This window comes from Oryzias latipes, chromosome 23 (genome assembly GCF_002234675.1).
Source record: "Oryzias latipes chromosome 23, ASM223467v1".
NCBI classification, from domain to species: Eukaryota; Metazoa; Chordata; class Actinopteri; order Beloniformes; family Adrianichthyidae; genus Oryzias; species Oryzias latipes.
In genome coordinates this window covers 23,777,091-23,802,113 of record NC_019881.2, presented here as the reverse complement: position 1 = coordinate 23,802,113, position 25,023 = coordinate 23,777,091, and the positions used below count along the sequence as shown (strand labels likewise).

Below are 25,023 nucleotides of genomic sequence, written 5' to 3'. Positions count from 1 at the left end.
GGGGGGGACAACATGGCCGGACTTTGTGCCCTGGAGTCCGGATCCAGAACAGGATCCACTGGTTTGGGGTCTTCTCTGGATGTTACCTTAGCTCCAGCTGAAACAACACGTCGCCCTCTGCAGGCTGAATGTGGAACCATCGGCCTGGACTCACAGACTCCACTTGTTCTTGAGTTTGTTTATTGATGATTCATATTTTCATAAGAACTTCGTACAAAAGTGATTCTACCGGGACCGGCGTCCGTCGTGTCTTTATGCGGCAGAGAAGAAAAACTACGTTGGCATTTTAAGACAAACACTTTCCTATACACACTATCCACACAGCGCTCTACACAAACCAGATCTACCTTTTCTTCACAGTGGCGCCGCCTGCTGGAGAAACATGGAACTGCCGCCAGAGTCTGAGTTCAGAAGACAGAAAGCGAGCCCTCTGTTTCTGTGAGAGAATAAAAAAAACTTTTGTTCGCGTGTCGCTCAGTAAAATAGAACCGCTCAGTTTCTCTGCAGAGGAGGGACGGCGGTGTAAAAGGGGGCGGAGCATCAGGGTGACGATATGCGTCATGAGATGCATCACATGGCACCAAAACGATGAGTTGATCCGTTTCACACTGACTTTGGGTCCAACCCAGACCAGACACAGGTTCTGAAAACGCTTCAGAACAGACCCCCCCCCCCCCCACTTTAAAGCTGATATGGTTCTGAACACACCCCCACCGCCCCGCCCCTCAGTCACCAGGAGCATCAAACAAAGAAAAGGCAGAAATCAGCAGGAAGACAGGTGATGCCTACGGACCTGGGGGGCAGTGACCCCCCCACAGGTCCACCCTCCCTGAGCGGCGTGGCGAAGGCGGCGCTCATGAGACGTGATGCGATGAGCGGGTCCAAATAAAAACAAACAGTTTTGGCATCTTTCATTCTGGCTGAAGTGGGCGGGGCTTCATGGACACGCCCCTGGTGTGTTTGTTCAGGTACAGCGGACTGTTGTTGGTCCGCCCAGTGCGACACAGACAGGAGCCAGAACATCCCATAATGCTTTCTGAGCTCCGACAGAAGCAGCGGCGCCGCTGTGGTTCTGCTGGGCGGGAAGCCTCTGGTTTCTCAGAGCCAAGCGGTTGTTTGGCGGCTCAGTTTTGAACTTGGATGTGGGCGGGGCCTCCGGAGCTGGAGCCCCGCCTTCAGGCGTCACATGAAAAGACAAACTTTTTCACTAGAACGCTAATTTCTGTAGTTTCCTTTGAGATTCTCTATAATACTGAACAGGGTTTGTCTGGACTCTCGGCGGCGCCGCCTTCAGGCGCTTCCTCAAGCCTCATGGCAGGAACGCTGCTGGCGAGGCCGCCATTCGCCGCAAGAGTCTGGTTGGACGTTTCCTCTGCAACGCTGGAGTCCGGTCATAAATACTTTAAGGCCAAGAATAAATGGAAAAGAACTCAAAGAAATCTCGTAAGCACTGACGGTGTTTCAAACACTGTGGAGGGCGGAGCCTCTTCAAAAGAGATGACCTCAGCACATCGCCCCGCCCCCCATCAGGACGTTCGGCGGCAGGCTAGACGTTAACGTCCACCTGGCTGGTTTGGCGGGGCGGCGCGGAGGGGCCCGGGCTGGCGCCGGTGGTGGTTTTGATCCGTGAGGGGGCGGGCACAGTGGTGGTCATGGTGACCTGGACGAGCTGCTCGCCTTGGATCATCCGGACCAGCGCTCGGAGGCGGTCCAGGGACGTCTGCGTGTCTCTCTTCAGGACGAGCAGACGCTCCCGCTGGTCCATGCAGAGCTGCGGACAGAACCAGAACATCAGAACCGGCCGAGCGGGCCGCCGGCGCGGAGCGGGGAGCGCTTCCTTTACTTTGAGCGTGCTGTGGACTTTCTGGTCCTCCTCCTGCAGGTGAGCGCACTCCCTCTGCAGCTCGCTGTTCCTCCTCAGCAGCCTCCTCTTCTCCTCCTGCCTCACTGCTCAAACAGGTTTGTGCACGTCAGCATGTGTGCGTGCACCTGGGTTCTTGTGCTCATGCGTGTGCTCCTCACCCGTCTTGTGCGTCACGTAGGACTGGACGAAGCTGTGCGGCCATGACGCGTTCTCCTTGTTCAGCACCTGAAACACAGCAGCGGTCAGAGTTCGGCGCTGCCGCCACATCAGGCCACGCCCCTCGGAAACACTACCTTCTTCTGACACTTGGGGCAGTACCAGGGTCCTCTGGGCGGAGTCCTGAGGGGCGGGTGCAGGCAGGTGGGGTGGAAAACGCGGGGGCAGTTGTGGCAGGGCTGCAGCTCGCCGTCCTCCTTACAGACGGCGCAGCGCTCCTCGTGCTCCACGTCATCCTGAAACGACACGCAGACGCCATCAGCGGCGGCGCCACAGAGACCACGTCTGCCTAGGTGCGGCGCCAGAGTCCGGTGACCTACCTTCCAGCAGAAATCCTCAGAGTCTAGCATGTGGATCAAAGCAGAGCACAGGTTAGTGGCGGGGGGCGGGACCATGCTGCAGGTTAACACTCAGGTGAGACAAACAGAAAAGAGTTGCAGCGCCGCCCTGAGGCCGGACCCGCTACGAGCAGATCGGATCGGAACTTTCTACGCTGAAAGGAGTCGAGATGTTTGAGGAGCTGACTGACGTTCAAAATGAAAACCTTTATTTATAAAGATTTACAACAGAGTCCAGATGATCCAGCTCTATGCAGGGACTGTTACCGTAGAAACCACACAGGTTCTGCAAGTTCTGAGTCTGTGAGGTTCTTCAGAACTTCAGCAGTAAACACGAAATCCAGGAAGTTTGATTGTAAAGAATTTCTTTGTTTAACGGAGCAGAAAAGAAAGATTTCTCTACAAACCAGAGTTCTGGTCCTCACAGACCTGCAACGTCCTCCTTAAGAAGTTCTCTGTCCAGAAACCATCTGGAGGACGGGAGAACTGTGTGGTCAGATGAGACCAGAATTAAGAGAAGAGAATACTCTATTACTCTGAGTATGAAGAGAATACTCTGTTATTAAGTACTCTAAGTATGAATAGAGAATACTCTATTACCCTGAGAATAAAGAAAGATACTCTATTACTCTGAGAATAAAGAGAGATTGCTTTATTACTCTGTACTCTGAGTATAAAGAGAGAATACTCTATTACTCTGAGAATAAAGAAAGATACTCTATTACTCTGAGAATAAAGAGAGATTGCTTTATTACTCTGTACTCTGAGTATAAAGAGAGAATACTCTATTACTCTGAGAATAAAGAGAGAATACTCTATTTCTATGTACTCTGAGTATGAAGAGAGAATACTCTATTACTCTGAATATGAAGAGAATACTCTGTTATTAAGTACTCTAAGTATGAATAGAGAATACTCTATTACCCTGAGAATAAAGAGGATACTATATTACTCTGAGAATAAAGAAAGATACTCTATTACTCTGAGGATAAAGAGAGATTGCTCTATTACTCTGTACTCTGAGTATAAAGAGAGAATACTCTATTACTCTGAGAATAAAGAGAGAATACTCTATTTCTATGTACTCTGAGTATGAAGAGAGAATACTCTATTACTCTGAATATGAAGAGAATACTCTGTTATTAAGTACTCTAAGTATGAATAGAGAATACTCTATTACCCTGAGAATAAAGAGAGAATACTATATTACTCTGAGAATAAAGAAAGAATACTCTATTACTCTGAGAATAAAGAGAGAATACTCTATTTCTATGTACTCTGAGTATGAAGAGAGAATACTCTATTACTCTGAGAATAAAGAGAGAATACTCTATTACTCTTTACTCTGAGTATAAAGAGAGAATACTCTATTACTCTGTACTCTGAGTATAAAGGGAGAATACTCTATTACTCTGAGAATAAAGAAAGGGATACTCTATTACTCTGAGTATGAAGAGAATACTCTGTTAAGTACTCTAAGTATGACTAGAGAATACTTTATTACCCTGAGAATAAAGAGAGAATACTATATTACTCTGAGAATAAAGAAAGAATACTCTATTACTCTGAGAATAAAGAGAGAATGCTCTATTACTCTGTACTCTGGGTATGAAGAGAGAATACTCTGTTACTCTGAGAATAAAGAAAGAATAATCTATTACTTTGTACTCTGAGTATGAAGAGAGAATACTCTATTACTCTGGGAATAAAGAGAGAATACTCTATTACTCTGTACTCTGAGTATAAAGAGAGAATACTCTATTACTCTGAGTATGTAGAGAATACTCTATTATTAAATACTATAAGTATGAAGAGAGAATACTCTATTACCCTGCGAATATAGAGAGAATACTCTATTACTCTGAGAATAAAGAAAGAATACTCTATTACTCTGAGAATAAAGAGAGAATGTTCTATTACTCTGTACTCTGAGTATAAAGACAGAATACTCTATTACTCTGAGAATAAAGAAAGAATACTCTATTACTCTGTACTCTGAGTATGAAGAGAGAATACTCTATTACTCTGCACTCTTAGTATAAAGAGAGAATACTTTATTACTCTGAGAATAAAGAGAGAATACTCTATTACTCTGTACTCTGAGTATAAAGAGAGAATACTCTATTGCTCTGAGTATAAAGAGAGAATATTCTATTACTCTCTACTCTGAGTATGAAGAGAGAATACTCTATTGCTCTGAGTATAAAGAAAGAATACTCTATTACTCTGAGTATGAAGATAGCATACTCTATTACTCTGTACTCTGAGTATGAAGAGAGAATATTTTATTACTCTGAGAATAAAGAGAGAATACTTTCTTACTCTGTACTCTGAGTATAAAGAGAGAATACTCTATTACTCTGAGAATAAAGAGAGAAAACCCTATTACTCTGCACTCTGAGTATGAAGAGAGAATACTCTATTACTCTGTACTCTGAGTATAAAGACAGAATACTTTATTACTCTGAGAATAAATAGAGGACACTCTATTTCTCTGTACTTTGAGTATGAAGAGAGAATACTCTATTACTCTGAGAATAAAGAGAGAATACTCTATTACTCTGTACTCTGAGTATAAAGAGAGAATACTCTATTACTCTGAGTATGTAGAGAATACTCTATTATCAAGTACTATAAGTATGAAGAGAGAATACTCTATTACCCTGAGAATATAGAGAGAATACTCTATTACTCTGAGAATAAAGAAAGAATACTCTATTACTCTGAGAATAAAGAGAGAATGTTCTATTACTCTGTACTCTCAGTATGAAGAGAGAATACTCTATTTCTCTGAGAATAAAGAAAGAATACTCTATTACTCTGTACTCTGAGTATAAAGAGAGAATACTCTATTACTCTGAGAATAAAGAAAGAATACTCTATTACTCTGTACTCTGAGTACAAAGAGAGAATACTCTATTGCTCTGAGTATAAAGAGAGAATACTCTATTACTCTGAGTATAAAGCGAGATTACTCTATTACTCTCTACTCTGAGTATGAAGACAGAATCTGTACTCTGAGTATAAAGAAAGAATACTCTATTACTCTGAGTATGAAGATAGAATACTCTATTACTCTGTACTCTGAGTATGAAGAGAGAATATTTTATTACTCTGAGAATAAAGAGAGAATACTCTATTACTCTGTACTCTGAGTATAAAGAGAGAATACTCTATTGCTCTGAGTATAAAGAGAGAATACTCTATTACTCTGAGAATCAAGAGAGAATACTCTATTACTCTGAGTATGAAGAGAGATTACTCTATTACTCTCTACTCTGAGTATGAAGAGAGAATATTTTATTACTCTGAGAATACTCTATTACTCTGTACTCTAAGTATGAAGAGAGAATACTCTATTACTCTGAGTACAAAGAGATAATACTCAATTACGTAATGTTCCACACTTGGTGGAACGTTGACCGTTCTGGTTGTCACTGAAGGAGGCGCCGCTCGGCGGATGGTATTCAGCCGGAGAGGAGCGAAGCCGCCGCTCTGCTGGCCAAACGCCAAACTGCTCTTTCTGTTGGCGCCAACAGTGTGTAACCCTTGTGCTATCTTAGATGACCCCCCCCCCCTTCCATTGAGGTGTTCTCCCTACCATGACAAAGGTGGATAAAGGTGGAAAGATTTCATGTAATCCATGGACACCAGTGAAGATCATAAATCAGTGAAGAAAAAAGGTTCAGAGCACTGTCTAGTGGGTCTAGATGACCCCACTCCCAACGTTAAAGTGCCTAGGATAGAACAAGGGTTACAGACTGGGACTGGACTGAATCAGCCTGTTGGACATTTTTTGGCTCCATGGGCTAAAAGCAGCAGCTCTGGCAGGAAATGGTGAGGGGGCGTGGTCAAGGCCAATGTGGCTGCAGGTGAGAGCTCAGGTGTTGACTTCAGATGGGTTCGGTTTGGGTGGATGATGGCTGCTCTGACCTCATAACCTCTGCCATGATGGGGGCAGATCCTGCGTTTGGGGGAAGTCGTGTAAAGCTCAGTTTGTGTGGTGTGCCGCTGCAGCACAGCCGCGGTTGATGTTACCTCTTGCCGATAGGAAGCTGCTCAGGTAGTGGGATGTCAGCCGCTTCCGCTGCACACAAGCAGAAGATGCGGTTACACCGAGAGGAAGAGATCCTGCAGACGGAAGGTCTGAGCTCCAGACGGGCAGAGAAGATCCCAGCCTCAAGGAGGACTTGAACTTCTCCACACCTGAACCCTGAACAACTCACCTCGGGTTCGAACAGGCTGCTGTAGGCGGGGTTAGCTGTGCTCCTCCTCTTCCTCTCCTGCCTCCTGGCCTGGATCTCTGTTCAGAAGAAAACCCTTTTCAGCAGAAAGACATGACACTTCTGAAGCTCCTCAGTGTCAAACCATCAGCTTCCTGTTTGTGAGCAAAGACTACATATCCCATCATGCAGCAGGAGTCCCGACCAGATTTTACATGAGAAACTTCCTGAACTCTAGAAATGTTTGGACTCAACGCCACACCGGCTCTCTCAACAGCGTCTTTATAATTATGGGATGTTCTTTGGGACCGCTCAGCAGAAACGCCCGCTCACGGATCGCCATGGCGCCCAGATGCTCACCTTCCAGCTGTTCGGTGGTGACGAGCCCCAGGGCCACCATGAAGGCGACTTTCTGGAGGTGAAGAAGAGGAGGATGAAGAACCTCTGCAGACGGTCTGGAGAACCTCCCTCAGAGACGACGTGGACTCACCTCGGAGTCCTGGTCCTTCTTCAGAGGCAGGGCCTTCGGCGGGGGTGGGACGTCCTGTGGCAGGAGGTCAGGCTGGGCCCTTGGGGAGCCCCCAGTGGTGGGTGGGGCCTGAGGCTGGATTATGATCACCTGAAAGCAGGTGAAGGACTGAACATGGTGTAAAGTTGGATGTTCTCCCCCCACGTCGTGACCCTTAACCCCCCTCCACCCCCCAACATGCACGGCTGTCGGCGGTACCTTCACGGCCTCGCTGACGGGGGACGCGCTGTTGCCGGGGGAAGCAGCGATGATGGCGTACGCCACGCCAGGCCCAGCAGTCGCATGCTGAGTGGCGCTGTTGGAGTCGCCCCCCCCCAGGGGGACATGCAGAGGAAGGGTGGGCGGCGAGGCGTCCCTCTGGCCGTTGGGGCTGAAGGTGCTGTTGGCGGTGGGCAGCGTGGGGGCCTGGCTCCTGGGGCAGAGCACGGTGGCGGCCCTCTGCAGGCTGAGCGGCTGCAGCTCCTGGCAGGGAGGGGGGGGCAGGCTGTCAGGGATCTGGGTCTTTGGCCGGACCTGCAGGAGAACCAGAACTTCAGCCAGGACCCGGAGAGCAAGCTACTGCTGTCCCTTCAAAATAAAAGCCACAGCAGAACCCTCTATTGCCCCCCGCTGGACAGAACCTGCAGGTTCAGAGAAGGCCAGACCTGGAACTGGACCCCCGGATCAGGTTCTAAACAGACCAAATAGGCTACGGGAGGTCCAGAGTCACCAGGTGAGTTACCTGTGGCAGGACGGAGGCCGTGTGTCCCGCTAACTGCTGCAGTGAGCCCACATGGGGCATCTTGACGGGCACAGCCGTGAGAGCTCCCAGAACCTGAAACACACAACACGGCAGTCAGAACCGCAGGTCCAAATCCACCGATGCCTCTAGGCTGGGAGTCCAAAGAGAGGGAGCAGGAGTTCCTTAAGATGCTCCAGAACCAGCTAGAGAGGATCTGTTGTAACAACGGGTCTGACTGGATCAGAAGCACCAGGAAGCTCACTGGGCTTTAGCTGGGAGCAGATGGCGGACTTGAAGCACGGCGCAGAACTCTGCAGAACCACCTGTTTGGATCTGATTGGCTGTGGCGTCCCCTGAAGGGTCAATGTGCCTAAAGGTCAAAAGTTCAAACTAAAGTTTGTTTTCTAGATGAAGGTCACAGAAAATCACAACATTTAGAAACAAAAACAGAAAAAAACTGTGTTATTCCTTCAGAATAAGAAATCCTAAACCAACAAAGTCCCTCACACGTTAATTCACACACGGTACATTCACTCACACACAAACGGTACATTCACACACGGTACATTCACACACACGGTACATTCACACACACAGAACATTCACACACACACACACACAGTACATTCACACACACAGTACATTCACAAACACACACACAGTACATTCACACACGCTACATTCACACACACACAGTACATTCACACACGGTACATTCACTCACACACACACGGTACATTCACACACACACACACGGTACATTCACACGCGGTACATTCACACACACTGTACATTCACACACACACACACACTGTACATTCACACACGGTACATTTACACACGGTACATTCACACACGGTACATTCACACACACGGTACATTCACACACGCACGCGGTACATTCACACACCGGAACATTCACTCACACACACAGTACATTCACACACACACACACAGTACATTCACAAACGGTACATTCAAACACAGTACATTCACACATGGTATATTCACACACGGTACATTCACACACACGGTACATTCACACACACGCGGTACATTCACACACACACGCGGTACATTCACACACTCGCGGTACATTCACACACGGTACATACACACACACGGTACATTCACACACGGTATGTTCACAGACTGTACATTCACACACGGTACATTCACACATTTGCGGTACATTCACACACGGTACATTCACACACTCGCGCTACATTCACACACGGTACATTCACACACGGTACATACACACCCACACGCGGTACATTCACACACGGTACATTCACACACACTCGCGGTACATTCACACACGGTATATTCACAGACTGTACATTCACACACGGTACATTCACACACTCGCGGTACATTCACACACGGTACATTCACACACACTCGCGGTACATTCACACACGGTACATTCACACACGGTACATTCACATACTCGCGGTACATTCACACACACACACGGTACATTCACACACGGTATATTCACAGACTGTACATTCACACCAGTGGCAGCTCCTGGTCTGTCAGAGAGGGGAAGCTCCTTTTCGCCCTACATCATAAAATTGTCTATTTATTTAAAAGTAAATTCTGCCCTACGTTCCTTGTTGTTCCTGTCGTACTAACTAGGAGTCTTTTCATGTGACTTGACCAGAGTCCTCTCAATGGCCAGCAGAGCCAGGCTGCTTAAACGGCCTTGGCCCATTGTGTTTCGGAGAAGCTCCTTTCTACACCTGCAGATGTAGCTCCAAATGTTGCCACTAATGAGAACAGTTTGTAAAGCTGAGGCATTGCACTGTCCAACTCCATGTCTGTAAGGAACACCAAGTAATCACACAGCCTTCCCCTGTTCCCCTGCAAGTCCTGATCTGAACACAAGACTTGAAGTTCTGACCTCAGTCTTCCTGAATCAAAGTCAGGAATGAACGATATAAATTTTTTTTTAACTCTGTATAACTGAAACAAGGAATGTGTCTTATAGGACAGAATCGCTGTCAGTCAAAAGGAGAGGCAGTCTTTCCACAGACCCTCCAATCGTCACGCAGAAGCTCGGAGTCTGGGCCAGCCCACTCCACATTCACCCCCAGAGACGCTGAGCGTCCGTGGGCGGGACATAATCGCAGCGTTTATCCAATGACCGTCTAGTTTCAAAGCACTGAAAAACAGTGTTCCAAGCAGCCCCATTGAAGTCAATGGACGCTGGGCTTCAATAGGGAAATGCACTGTGAGGCTGTAAGAGAAGGAAATGGAGTCAGGCGACCTGCTAAATGTAACTGATTCTGTAGGAACTCGTCTATGAGATGAACGTTTTCTAACGCATTTTAGTCAATATAATGTTAATACAATAGTACATATTTGACCATTCATTTGTGACATTATAAGGGAACCTTCCCTTGCAGTCTTAAAGAAATCGCCACTGAATCACACACACACCTATATTTGAGCCTCTAAATGTCTTTGTTGGGGACAGTTTGAGTTATGGAACCTGTGGTATGACTACACTACCCAGAATACCCAGAGAGGACAAGAGGCGGGGATTGGTCAGAGGGTTGTTGGGAGGTTCAGTACATTTCCCTAGAGCTGTAGGTGTTATAATGCATATGTTGTGGGAGCTGGTTTCCCGCCTCTTTTTTCTCCAATAACGGACTCGGCCTCACCAGAGAGGATCGCCACAGAAGGGGTTCAGAACCACCCGGGTAGTAACGTGTGCAGGAATTGATGTCAGTTTGGAACTGTTTCATTCTTTAAACCTGAGGCAGAAAAATGGATGAAAACGATTTCATTGAAACTTTTTTAATAAGTCTTTGTTGGAATAATCACCCCCCCCCCCCCTTTATTGTTTTGCAGAGTGGCTCTGCAACACAGGGGGAGAAGGACGCATGGCACGGTTTCTATGGCAACTGCACTGATGAAAGTGTGAGGCCTTTCAATTCAGGAACTGCTCTCTCAGAGCACCCCCCCCCCCCCCCCCCCCCCCCCCCCGCCGGTCAGGGGTCCAGGTGCAGGTGCGTGTTACCTGCGGGGGAGCAAGTTCCCCGGTTCTCTTGTTAGTGGCATGCGGGCGTACTCCAGTGGGGGGCGCTCTGCCGCCTGCCTGTAGATCAATGGGACTGATTTGCAGCGGCTCGGGGCCCGCTGCCTTTTGACCGTTCATGTGTGTCGTCACCATGGAGACAGGAGTCTTGGCCGGAACCACAGAGATGGCGATGCTCTGGCCAGAGGGCTTGATGAGGGACAGAGCCTTTGTCGTCCCAACGGGCCTACTGTGGACCGCCAGCTTCTGTGAGGGAGAGAGACTGAGTCTAGCATGGATTTGATGTTTCAGGTTTAGTCCTGAATAAACCCACATCATCTGCAAATGTGTGACCCTTAACGACTGTCGTCCTGAATGCCTCGCCACCATTCCAGGTAATTTCCTGATAGTTTCTAACCTTACTGACCCCACGCAGCCCAAGCGTGTGTGTGTGTGTGGGGGGGGGGGGGGGGGGGGCAGGGACACAGTTATGTGAGAGAAACCAAAGAGGAACCAGCAGAACGTTGACGGAACCGAGGAGGCCGCTGTTACAACAACAGATTAACAGGTTCTATAACCATTTAACCATGTTCTGTAGCCAGTTTACGGATTCTATAACCAGGTGAACGGGTTCTATAACCGAATAACCATGGTTCTATACCCAGTTAACGGGTTCTATAACCAAAAAACCATGATCTATAACCAGTTAACGGGTTCTATAACCAGGTAAACGGGTTCTATAACCGAATAACCATGTTCTATAGCCAGTTAACGGGTTCTATAACCAGGTAAACGGGTTCTATAACTGAATAACCATGTTCTATAGCCAGTTAACGGGTTCTATAAGCAGGTAAACGGGTTCTATAACCGAATAACCATGTTCTATACCCAGTTAACGGGTTCTATAACAGAAAAACCATGTTCTATACCCAGTTAACGGGTTCTATAACTGAATAACCATGTTCTATACCCAGTTAACCGGTCTATAACTGAATAACCATGTTCTATACCCAGTTAACAGGGTCTATAACTGAATAACCATGTTCTATACCCAGTTAACAGGGTCTATAACCGAATTACCATGTTCTATACCCAGTTAACCGGTTCTATAACAGACAAACCAGGTTCTAGACCTAGTTAACGGGTTCTATAACCAGCTAAACATGTTCTATAACCGTATAACCATGTTGTATACCCAGTTAACCAGTTCTATAACCAGGTAAACGGGTTCTATAACTGAATAACCATGTTCTATAGCCAGTTAACGGGTTCTATAAGCAGGTAAACGGGTTCTATAACCGAATAACCATGTTCTATAACCAGGTAAACAGGTTCTATACCCAGTTAACGGGTTTTATAACAGAATAACCATGGTCTATACCCAGTTAACCAGTTCTATAACCGTATAACCATGTTCTATACCCAGTTAACAGGGTCTATAACCGAATTACCATGTTCTATACCCAGTTAACCGGTTCTATAAGAGACAAACCAGGTTCTATACCTAGTTAACGGGTTCTATAACCAGCTAAACAGGTTCTATAACCGTATAACCATGTTGTATACCCAGTTAACCAGTTCTATAACCAGGTAAACGGGTTCTATAACTGAATAACCATGTTCTATAGCCAGTTAACGGGTTCTATAAGCAGGTAAACGGGTTTTATAACCGAATAACCATGTTCTATAACCAGGTAAACAGGTTCTATACCCAGTTAACGGGTTTTATAACAGAATAACCATGGTCTATACCCAGTTAACCAGTTCTATAACCGTATAACCATGTTCTATACCCAGTTAACGGGTTCTATAACCGAATAACCATCTTTTATACCCAGTTAACCGGTTCTATAATTCAATTCAATTCAATTCAATTTTATTTGTATAGCCCAAAATCACAACAACAGTCGTCTCGATGGGCTTCGAAGTAAAACATGAAATCAAAAGGATCACGAATACAAAGAGTTCAATAGAAAAATACTAAAATGAACTAACAAACTGACTAAGCTATACTGGCATCCCTGCCCTTAGACCCCCCTTCGCGGTAAGGAAAAACTCCCAAAAAAACCGGATTCCGGAAAAAACGAAGAAACCTCAGGGGTGCCCACATGAAGGAGGGATCCTCCCCCAGGACGGACAGGCGATTTACCAGAAATCTTAGAGAAGAATTAACTTATCTAAATCTACAACTACATATATAAAAGTCCAGCAGACGAGCTTCATCCAGCCGTGGTTATCGGGACAGTCAAAGGCGCGAGTCGAGCCGGAGACAGGAACCACAGCCAGGTGTAGGAGCAGGACCAGAGACGAGGTACTCGGTCAGGCACAGAGCAGAGACGAGCCAGAGATGAGCCAGAGGCAGGATCCACAGCCAGGTGTAGGAGCAGGAGCAAAGGCGAGGTAAACGGTCAGGAACTGGAGCACGGATGAGCCAACTGGAGTCTGGAAGCACTCCCACTCCCCAGGAGGGGAGAGGAAAAGAGGGACAATACATGAATCGCACTGCACCAAACAGAGGCATGGAGAACTAAATGATAAATTATGATCAAGAATAGAGGAGAGGAAGGGTAGAAGTAAAAAAGGAAAGAGGACAGAACCCCAGAGCACCATAGTTACCCCAGCTTCAACTTCTAGCAGCCTTTTAAAAGAAATAGTTATTATTAAGTTTAATTTAAACAAACTAACATTAAGTTAAATAATCTCTGAATACTAACTAGTCTGACAATAAGCCTGTCCAAAGAGGAATGTTTTCAGTCTAGCTTTGAATGTAGAAACTGAGTCGGCCTCTCTTACATGAGCTGGGAGTTTATTCCATAAGACAGGGGCTTGGTGGCTAAACGCTCTACCTCCAACCGTACTTTTACCAATTCTAGGAACCACAAGCAGTCCTGCATTTTGCGAGCAAAGTGTTCTGATTGGTTGGTAAGGGACTATGAGGTCCTTAATATAGGACGGGGCCATTCCATGTAAGGCCTTATAGGTTAACAGGAGGATCTTGAACTTAATTCTAGAATCAACTGGGAGCCAATGGAGCGAAACTAACACAGGAGTGATGTGATCTCTTCTGCTGGTTCCTGCTAACAATCTAGCTGCTGCGTTCTGAACAAGCTGGAGACTTCTTAAGGAACTCTTAGGACACGCTGCTAACAAGGAGTTACAGTAATCCAGCCTCGACGTAACAAATGCATGGATGAGTTTTTCAGCATCACTCTTAGAAAGTATATTTCTGATCTTAGCAATATTCCGCAGGTGAAAAAAGGCAGTTCTACACGCCTGAGATATATGAGCCTTAAATGATAAATCCTGGTCAAGTAAAACCCCAAGGTTTCTAACTGTGGAATTGGGGGCTATACTTATACCATCCAGGGAGACTATCTGAGCAGACAGAGCATCTCTGAGGTTTTTAGGACCAAGTATAATGACCTCAGTTTTTTCTGGGTTCAAGAGGAGGTAAGTAATTGTCATCCAGGTCTTGATGTCACTGATGCAGGCGTTCAGTTTCTCTATCTGGTCATTCTGGTCAGGCTTCATGGATAAATACAACTGCGTATCGTCGGCATAACAATGAAAATTAATGCTGTGTTTCCTGATTATGTTTCCTAGGGGTAACATATAAAGCGTAAACAGGATCGGTCCCAAGACTGAGCCCTGTGGGACTCCATAGTTGACTCGAGTGCACTGAGAGGAATGGCCATTTACAGTAACGAACTGATACCTATCGGATAAATAGGATTCAAACCACTGGAGAGCAGATCCTCTGATCCCTATGTCCTGCTCTAATCTATGGAGTAAAATACCGTGGTCGATAGTGTCAAAGGCTGCACTGAGGTCCAACAGGACCAGAATAGAAAGTAGTCCCTTTTCTGAGGCCAATAACAAGTCATTAGAGACTCTAACTAGTGCAGTTTCCGTACTGTGGTGAGGTCTAAACCCCGACTGAAAGTCTTCAAAGTGGCTGTTGTCCTGTAGGTGGCAGTAAAGCTGCTTAACTACAACTCTTTCTAGGATTTTAGAAATAAAGGGCAGGTTTGATATCGGTCTATAGTTGGCCAAGATGCTAGGATCCAAACTGGGCTTTTTCAGAAGAGGTTTAACAACTGCATATTTAAAAGACTGTGGCACGTAACCCGTTTCCAGAGAGGTATTTATCATTGTTAATATGGGATCATTAATTAGGGGAAAAGTTTCTTTAAAAAGTCTAGTGGGAATTGGGTCTAACAGACACGTTGAGGATTTGGAGGACGTAATAATTGATGTTATTTCCGCTTGATCCACAGCAGTGAAGCAGTCTAATGTTACAGAGGTTTCTATGGATGCCTCCATTTCTACCGCTTCAGCCTGTTCTGGGCTGATAGTAGGAATAACTTGATTTAACTTATGTCTAATATTTGAGATTTTACTATCGAAAAATGTAAGAAAATCATCAGAGCTGAGAGAAACAGGAACATGTGGTTCTACTGAGCTCTGACTGCGAGTTAATTTAGCTATAGTGCTAAAAAGAAATCTTGGATTGTTTCCATTCTCTGATATTAAGGTTGAATAGTACTGGCTTCTAGCTCTACGCAGAGCTTTTTTATAATTTAATAGGCTATGTTTCCAGATATCCAGAGACTGCTCTGAACCGGAGCGGCGCCATTCTCTTTCCAACTTACGGGTTTCTCGTTTAAGAGAACGAGTTTCAGCGTTAAACCACGGTGCTACTCGGTTTTGTCTGACGAACTTAGGTTTCAAGGGGGCAACAACATCGAGTGTACTCCTGAGGGCTTGTAAGGCATCATTAACAAAGTGGTCATTTATACTAGGACTGATACTATGGGAGCTGGTCTCAGAGTATTTTCTCAGAATATCACTAAGTACTGGCTGAACTGTGTGTTTAAACTCAGACACAGAACGGTCAGTTAAGGTTCTTCTAAGCTGTTTCTTATTCACTGGGGCAGAAGGATGTTCCAGTGTAAGCTGGAAGGTAATCATAAAGTGATCAGAAATGATGGGGTTAAGAGGAAGGACACTCAGCTGGCTGATCTGTATCCCATGGGTTAGAACAAGGTCCAGGTTGTGCTTATGACAGTGAGTGGGTTCATTCACACTTTGGGTGAAACCAACATCATCTAATAAAGCTGCAAAAGCCGTTCCTAGGCAGTCACTGGGGTCATCAACATGAATATTAAAATCCCCTAATATTATAATTTGATCAGAATCTAAGACAATAGTCGATAGGAAGTCGGAAAACTCAGTTAAAAATTCTGAATATGGGCCGGGGGGGCGATAAATAATTATGAGTAAAACAGGTTTTCGAGTTTTCCTGTTTGGGTGACTTAAAGACAATATGATGCTTTCAAATGAATTATAAGCATTTTTAACTTTAGGGCTGAGAAGTAAGCTAGACTGTGATATTACTGCCAAACCACCTCCTTTCCCTGAAATCCTGGATTTCTGATAGTTAGCATAAGTGGGGGGGTTGCTTCATTCAATCTAACATAGTCATCCTGATGGAGCCAAGTTTCTGTTAAGGCTAAAAGACTAAGATTGTTATCAGTAATTAACTCGTTGACTAAGAGGGACTTGGAGGAAATGGATCGAATGTTTAATAAACCGCATTTAATGACATCATAATTCTGCTTGTGAGAACTGCTGTCTGTCACTTTAAGGTTTCTATGACGCGCTCCTTTCATTTGTCTTTCAGCACATAAGCTAAAGCTAGGACCTGCTTGACTTCCCCTGCATGGGTTTTGCACCGGCACTAACCCTAAGGGAGGCTCAGAGGAGCGTTTTCCACTGCTGCTCTGCGCCCGGGTCTCGTCTCTGGATTGTCAGGTTAACAGACTAAGCCTAGCAGAAATGTTTCTAGAAAGAAGAGCGGCACCGTCCCGAGTGGGATGGACGCCGTCTCTCCGCATGAGACCGGGCTTCCCCCAAAACGCGCTCCAGTTATCCACAAAACCAACGCCGTTTTCTGGGCACCATCTAGAAAGCCAGCGGTTAAATGATGAAAAGCGGCTGTACATTTCATCATTGACTAAGTTCGGCAGGGGACCAGAGAAAATTACAGTGTCGGACATCGTCTTAGCCAGTTTACACACCGAAGTTACGTTTAACTTAACCACCTCTGACTGTCTCCGTCGGGCATCATTACCGCCTGCGTGAATCACGACTCGACGGAACCTGGACTTACTCTGAGCTAACATCCTAAGGTTCCCCTCGATGTCACCAACTCTGGCCCCCGGATAACACCTGACAGTAGCCGCTGGGAGCTCCACGTTTCTAACTTCAGAAGACCCTATAACCAGAGTTGAGTGTTCAGCGGGTGTGTCGCTGAGGGGGGAGAACCTATTACTAACGTGGAGTCTCGGGTGCTCTAAGTTTTTGCGTTTAGCACTATGTTTCCTCCCAACCGGTACAAACCCCTGACTGTTTCCCGGCTGTTGGGAGGGCGCTGGGGTGCTAGCTAAGTTAGCCCTGGTAGCGCGGCCCGCGCTACGAGTAACGACCTGGCTAGCCGGCTTAGCTTCCACTGTGCGGAGCCGCGCTTCTAACTGCTCCAGCCTGGCCTCCAAGTCTAACACAAGACTACACTTAACACACCTACCCCTATCTTCACTAAAGGAGGCAGGGTCATCACTGAACATATGGCACATGGGGCAGGAGAGAGGAGGAGAGGCGGAAGGAGTGGTGGTGGCCATACTAGGTTCTAAGCTAAGGCTAGCGGTGTTTAAGTAAAGAGAAGTGGTTTATTTAGCAAAATGAGAAAAGTGAACAGCAAGCGGTTTAACAGTGGTGAATTCGCTAATAAAAGGTACTAGATGTGAATATTAACCCAGATAACCCTTAGAGTAAGCAATAGTAGTAAGGCTAATGCCAAACAAGAGGACAGCAGTCACACAGCTAGCACTGGGAATAGCTCACCCGGAAATGACGTCACAGGCGTAAATACAATCAGGACTCAACCACAAGGACCAGGAATAACCATGTTCTATACCCAGTTAACCGGTTCTATAACCGAATAACCATGTTCTATACCCAGTTAACCGGTTCTATAACCAGGTAAACGGGTTCTATAACTGTATAACCATGTTGTATAGCTAGTTAACGGGTTCTATAACCAGGTAAACGGGTTCTATAACCGTATAACCATGTTGTATACCCAGTTAACGGGTTCTATAACCGTATAACCATTTTCTATACCCAGTTAACAGGTTCTGTAAGCAGGTTAAATGACTGCCACCAAGCTAAGAACTACGGATGGGTATCGTTAAGGTTTTAACGCTACCACTACTCTTATTGATACTGCTTATCAATCTGGTATTTTAACGATACTCTTATCGATACTTCTGAGGATGATAAATACATAAATAAATAACAAATTCAGAACATTAAGTGTTTTATTTCCTCATTATGCAACAATGTTTTTTTAACAAAACATGTTACTTTATGGAACATGATAATGTTCCAATACCTGGAATGTGTGTTAGACCAGCGGTCAGAGACCTGAACCTCTCAAAGAGCCATTTGGATCAGTTTCTCACTCAGATGAAAACACAGGGAGCTAAAACACTAGATGTGTGGGAAAAAATGTTTTTGACGATATATAGCAATAGTTCATTTGGTGATACTTGTACAGTGATCCCTTGCTATAACGCGGTTTGCTTTTCACGGTTTCGCTACTTCACGGATTTGCATCGTGCATTGTGTTCTGCATTCTGATTGGCTAAAAAGTCACTCCGCTTCTTCTCTACCTGTGCGTCAGTAACGTTGCAGTTTAATATGAGCACGTATGTAAATCAGCTTGCCAAATTTTCATTACTACGTGCAAATTCTCTTGATGGTGGCATGTCGGTGTATAAGGAACTTTTTGCAAAGCAGAAAAAAGAGCGACAACAACTGCCTATCACTATGTTCTTCTCCCGAACAAACACAGCTGCACCGCGGGCTTCAAAAGAAGAAAAACACTGCAGAGCGGAGTCAGGATGCAGCGGCTCAGTCTGAAGAGCAGTGAAATACACCTGAGTCACTGATTGTCCGACTGTACTTTGTATTTTTTTCATGATCATTTTAAATTTTCTCCCGTTTATTCCAATACTCGGGTCGCGGTGGGCGGGGCTAATCTCCGCGATTTGAAGCCTTCTGTACACATTCATTAAAATTATTATTTGACAGTACAGTACAGAGTTATTTGTTGAAAAAAAGGTTTCTAAAGTACTTTTATTTGTGAAACAAATGCTTGAGCCTGTAAATTGGTTTGTTCTTTCTTTTCAATGTATAATAGAGTATTTAATTGTATAATAATAGTTTAAAAAAATAACGGTTTCTACTTCACGGATTTTGCCTATCACGGGGTCTTTTTGGAACGTAACCCCCGCAAAAAACAAGAGTTTACCGTACTGATTCAAAATGCTGTCAGGATATTTATTTCATTATGTAATTATTTGTATTCTTTATGAGCGTGATGTTTCCTTTGATCTTTTGTCCATTTTCCACAACCTTGAATAGACTTTTCTGTCTGTCAAACACCAGAGTTAAGAAGATGGAAACAAATTCACTTTGATCCAGACTCCTGTCTATTTATTTATTTTTTCTTTAAATCCAGTAAACCTTATAAATGATATTAATTTTATGGATGACAACTATGTTTTATTAGGAAGCAGCTGTTGTGAACAATAATGTGCTGGACGCCTCAGATGCTCCATCTTGGTGTACAGATGACGTTCAGATCTGTAGCAGCCCCGCCTCCCTGTGGAGACGCCGCTCTGAACGTTCTCAGTCCAGGAACCCGTGATCAGGTATGTTTTACAGAAGTGGACCACAGATGCAGCCGTGTTCTGAGCAGAACTGAGCTGAGAATGAACCTCACATCCCAGAACGCAGCAGCCTGGAGGACGGGTTCAGCGTCCCGGGACACCACCGGGATCATTGGAAGGACACGGTTCCTACCTACAGTCAGGTTCTGTCAGGGAGCTCTGGAGCTCTTCCAGAAAATCCATGCAGCAGAACCACAAACAGGGAGGTTCTGGTTCTGGCCCAGAATTCTTTTAAGGTTACTTCACTGCAAAGACCAGAGCCTCAAGTCTCCATGGATATGGACCTTTACATGGAGCTTTACAAACGATGCGCGCTCAGACTCTGAAAGCTGTCGTCTCCATGGTAACGGATGCTGCCTCTGAAAACTGTTTCCTCCAGCTGCTGCCTTTCTGGTCCAGGAGACGTGGTTCTGTTTGGACTTCCTACAGCTGGTTCCAGAAACAGAGCAAAACCAGCAGGTCTCTGTGAGTTGAAGAACCAGGACGTACTGATGCAAGAAGAGGACGGTGGGTCCGATCGCTCCTCGGGCTTCTCCTGATCAGAACCGGCTCTGAGACAGGATGAAAGCTTCAACCCGACAGTATGTTTGCTTTTTAGAGCTCCTCAAAGGCGTCATGTTCTCTTTAACGTCTTCTAAAGTAGAACCAGAGAGGAGAACCCGGTTCCTCCCTTCACTTATGCTTCAGATAAGGTCCAGATCTTCCTCCGGTCTTTCAACAGGTCCAGATCAGCGGTTCTTTTCTCAAGTGGGCCGTCTCCAATCATACATCAGGAAAACCTCTGGAGACGTTCAGGTTAACACGGTCGACTGAAAACCGGGGAAGAACTTTAGAAAACGGCAGGACCCAGACCCGCATCCCACCAGAACCAGAGCACTGACTGTCACTCTGAGCATGCTCCACAGTTCTGGGGTCTGAAGAGCCAAAAGTGCTGGACCTGAGGAGCATCTGAGCTGCAGATGGACCGATGCCGGGTTGTTAAACCCAGAACCTAAAGTTTCAAAAGGGCCAAATCCTCAGAATTTCCTAAATAAACTTTATTCTGATCACATGGAGGAGCTGCATCTCCTCAGCCCGCCCCTCAGAGGCTCACAGCCTGCTGCTGCTGCTGGTTCTGGTTCTGCTGGTTCTGCTGGCGCTGAGACCAGAAGAACCAAACCTGGACGCGCAGGCGTGCTGACTGCCTCCCCTCCCCCTCCGTCCAAACCAAACACAGCATCAAAGCAATCAAAATGGTAATGTTCGGCATGAATGAGGCCCCTCCCCCTTCCTCCCGCATCAAACTCTGCAGACTTTTCTCTCGATGGGGGGAGGAGGGGGGGTCACCCCCGTCCTCCCTCAAAATGGAAGCTTCCACTACAAAACTGAGCGAGAAGGAAAACACAAACACGGCTCCAGACCAGCCCGGTTCCGAGCCTCGTCGTTTTCAACGAGCTCCAAATGAACACTAGTGAAGAACCGTGATCGGAGGAAGAGGAGGACCGAGGAGGAAGGCCATACAACCAAGTTTTCGAAGCTGCGACCGAAAGGCGCAGGCGCGGAGCTGGCCGAGGTGCTGAACGCCGCCGCACAGCCTCCGCCGGCATCCGCCCCGTGGCCGCCTCCGCCGGCTGCTGCCCGAGCAGAAGCCGCCTCCAGGTCCGCGGAGGACGGGCTCGGCAGCCCAGAAGGTGGCGTGAATGGAAGCCTGCTTCTCAGCCAATGAAACGCCGTGGCGGGGTCACGTGGGCGGCGAGGAATAACGCCGGCAGACAAAGTATAAAGTGACAAAACTAGACTCTTCAAAGGAATAAAGCCGCTAAAACGAGACCCACGTGGTTTCGAACCGGACCGTTTCTCCTGCTGACACTGCGGGCACGGTACCAGTAAAAGTGTGGGCCGGGATGCCCCCCTCCCCAGCAGAAACATGTCGACCCTCTCAAAATGGACGCTAAAATGTTCCAACATTACACAACTTTGGAGACAAGACACAAACCGAACGCGTCCGGACCGGACCACGACCTCCTCGGGGGGTGAATCCGTGAACACTACCCCCCACTCCACCCCGGAGAGGGGCTGCCCCCACCAAACAATCAGACCCAAACATAGGGGGAGGGGGGGTCTAACGGTACACACGATGAAACTTCACCACAACAAAGTCCCGGGGTGGGGGGGTGGGACCAAAGTCTCGGGGGGGGGGGGGGGGGGGGGGGGTTGCAGTCCACCACATTTCTGCTGATAAAGTTTCTGCTGAACCCGCGTGGCCAAAGGCTCGCGGGCTGCCGGTAAAGGCCACGTTAACCCATCAGCAACTAGTTAGGAGCCACGGGGGGAGGGGGGGGGGGGCGCAGCGCCCCAAGTTTACGGAGGAACAAAGCAGTTTCCGCGCCTCATAAATATGCAGCTCGCGTCCCGAACGCCTCGCCGCTCCGCCGCATGATCGCTCCGGTTCCCGCAGAAAAGCCCCCGCCGCGGGACCGGGAGCCGCTGAGAGTACGTTCGGTGGTCGGGCGGAGAGGGACGGGGTGTCGCCGCGCGGCTGCCCCCACAGCGGTCGCCCCGAGCCCGCTCGGCTCCGCTCGGCTCCGCTCTCACTTCTCCTCACGGCAGAACAACACGGCGGTTCCGTACCTGATGACATTGGATTTCCACTTTCAGCGCCTCTTGCAGGCCCGGTACGTCCATGTTCCGCCCACTAAAGCACTTTGGTCGGACTTTGGACGCGGCGGACGCGAACTTTGACCGGATTGGAGGTTTTTAAGCCACAATAACAATGAAAGAAGAACTCCGGCTGCAGAGCAAGTTCTCGCTGCTTTCCAGGCTCGGACTCATCACACACTTTCCGCCCGTCTTCAAAAGTGCTCCACACCGGCCACGGGGGGATCCGGCCTGGACCAGCTGCTCTCCGGTAAACGGCCGGGCTTCGGCGCGTGCGGCGGGGGCCGGCTTCGCTTTTGTTTCGCTGATTTTAAGTTGAACACTTGGGACTACATTGTGTCCGAGTCCGCGGCTTGATTTCACTTTGCCTGCGGAAAAGTTGCGCTTCGGCTGTCAATGGTAATTCTGAAGTTCCCGGATGGAGCATCGCGAGCGTCCCCCGCACCCCCACCCGGTCGGGCATGCGCAGTGCGCAGCAGAGAGGGGAGGTTGAAGGTTAGAGACTCGAGATAAAAACTACAGAAAATAACTTTCTGTTTATGGGAAACTCTGTGAACTACGATGCAGTTTTGAGGCCACCGTTAAAGAAAAAGATACATTCAAATAAAGTCATAGGAGTGAGACGAGAAAAGACAAAATTTTTTCAAAAATAAACCCATGAAATTATAATTCAAAAGTTGTAATTTTAGCAACAATAAACTAAAGGTGATGAGGGCCGACAGGCATGTTGCTATGTTTCTTAGCAAACAGCCTTTCGCCTCATAAATATATCACTTTAATCTAGTAAAATCTCAATTTATGATCTGAGAAATTAAAACTTTCTTCACATGAAATTTGGACCTTTTTTTCATAATTTGATGACTTATTCTGGAGCGTTTTTGACTTGATTTTCATATATTTCTTTAATGAAGCCCTAACTCTGTGATGGTAAACAGACTCACTACTTCCTGTCTGTCCTCTGGATGACGGGGAGGAGGTTCCTCTCATCTTCACCTCTGGCAGGTCAATTATCATTTTACTCCAGTCTCAGATTTTCTCTGTTCTTTCTTACCCAGTAAGACCGGACCCCCGAGCGTCATCAGCTGACGGTCTGCTGCTGGTTCCGGGTTCCTAAGGCCCGTTTCCCGCTCTGCTGGACCTGGAGGGCTTTCGTCTCCATCCGTCTTTGTTCATGTGCTCGTAACATTTGGGATGTTCTTCTGTCCTCACAGCATCCAGTGGACCTGGTCTTGGTGAATCCGTGAAGGCCTGATGACAGAAACGGTCTCTGAGGACGACCGGGCCGGGCCGGGTCAGGCCACCTGTCCCTGCAGGCAGAACCAGCGAGCCCGGCTTGATGCTGCAGGCGGCCCGCCGCCACGTCCTGACTGGTGGACGCTCACGCCGCCACGGGAGGTCTTCAGGTTCAGAGAAAAGAGTTCTGGTTCCATCTGCAGGTTATCTCCTGAAAAAGCTCTTCATGAAATAAATCAGTCATTTTGAAAAACAGCAACATGAAATAAAAACAAAGCTACTTTGGAAAATATTGATTTTGAAATCCAAGGTTCTGAAAAAAGACGTAGACTTATGATAATATTCCACATGAATAAAATGAATATTTGAAAATGCTGTTTTAAAATAATGAACAGGTTTTTAAAGCAAAATGAAATGTATTGAATAATATAATGGCTAATTTAAAATGTGTGTGCATGTTTTTCACCATTTCATGATCTTTTTATATATTTATGAGAGATTTATTGGTTGTTTATTTGCATGAGGCCATATTTATTTATTTAATTAAATATTTATTTATTGAATTAAATATTTATTTATTTAATTATGAACAGTATAGGACTCCATAGTACTTACGGTCTGGTCTTCACTTACAAATATGATACTGGTTTTTTTAACAGGAACTTTATTGATCACAACAATCCAATACAAAACAGTGCAATACAATAACAGGAGAAGAGGCCGCCGGTTTAAGGATTCCAGGTCACACAAAGACATTGAAAGTGACGCACAGATCGAGTGTTTGAACCGTTTCCTATCTTATTGTGTTTCTGAGTTGTTTGAACTCATTGACAAAGACAGAAATGATGGTATTATACATACATTTGGATTCATGAATGTGCCATTTGCATTAAAAATAAGATTAATGAAGTATAATTGTTCTTTTTTATGGGAAGGACTGGATGAGGCCAAACATTTTCTAAGCACAGGAGGAAGTCTGGGTCTATGTGGAAATGAAATTACAAACTTTAGACCAGAGTTTAGTGGAAAAAGGCCATAAACAGCATCTTCAGGGCGTTCTTATCTACATCAATAGATGGGTAGAATGTATGGATTCATTTAAAGGACATTTCTCTCACTTCATTGGTTAACAGATCTTTTCCCGCTCTAAGTGGTAAACTAGATTATTCCAATAAGGAACTATATAGGGAATGGACACAAAATGCTCCATATCCTCCTGAGACCCGGCCCAGTCATTTATGTCCTCTATAATGGACATTTTGTTTACCTGTATATTTTTAAGGAATTAAGAGATACCTTTCCAAATCCTACTCTACACTGTAGAGGACACCGGGACCATTTCAATGTATTTAATGGCTGCACAATGCACATAATGTTTGGAGAAAAAAGGGAAGCAGAGAGGATTCTGCGCCAGATAGTCGGAGAAGATTCAGATTTGG

At 46.2% G+C, this 25,023-nt stretch overlaps 1 protein-coding gene and 1 long non-coding RNA gene across 6 annotated transcripts; one reads left to right on the top strand and one right to left on the bottom strand.

The window, feature by feature from the left end:
• Positions 1–163: 163 nt before the first annotated feature.
• On the bottom strand, positions 164–22,633 carry phf21b (PHD finger protein 21B). Of its 5 annotated transcripts, XM_023952105.1 has the most exons (13): positions 22,325–22,633; positions 10,923–11,186; positions 7,892–7,984; positions 7,369–7,683; positions 7,132–7,278; positions 7,002–7,053; positions 6,645–6,721; positions 6,457–6,505; positions 2,401–2,423; positions 2,158–2,316; positions 2,023–2,089; positions 1,844–1,947; positions 164–1,771 (listed from the first exon to the last, which is right to left on the bottom strand). In XM_023952105.1, exons 1-13 carry the CDS (start codon positions 22,376–22,378, stop codon positions 1,547–1,549), a joined length of 1,629 nt encoding a protein of 542 aa, XP_023807873.1. In that variant the 5' UTR covers positions 22,379–22,633; the 3' UTR covers positions 164–1,546. The 5 variants fall into 5 exon arrangements, with proteins under 5 accessions (XP_023807873.1, XP_023807871.1, XP_023807872.1 ...); XM_023952103.1 differs by having other exon boundaries at positions 2,158–2,423; XM_023952104.1 differs by having other exon boundaries at positions 2,158–2,423; positions 7,132–7,260.
• On the top strand, positions 22,606–24,494 carry LOC111946906. Its single transcript, XR_002872716.1, has 2 exons — positions 22,606–22,846; positions 23,407–24,494. It is a non-coding gene; the product is annotated as an uncharacterized LOC111946906 (long non-coding RNA).
• The last annotated feature ends 529 nt before the right edge of the window (positions 24,495–25,023 follow it).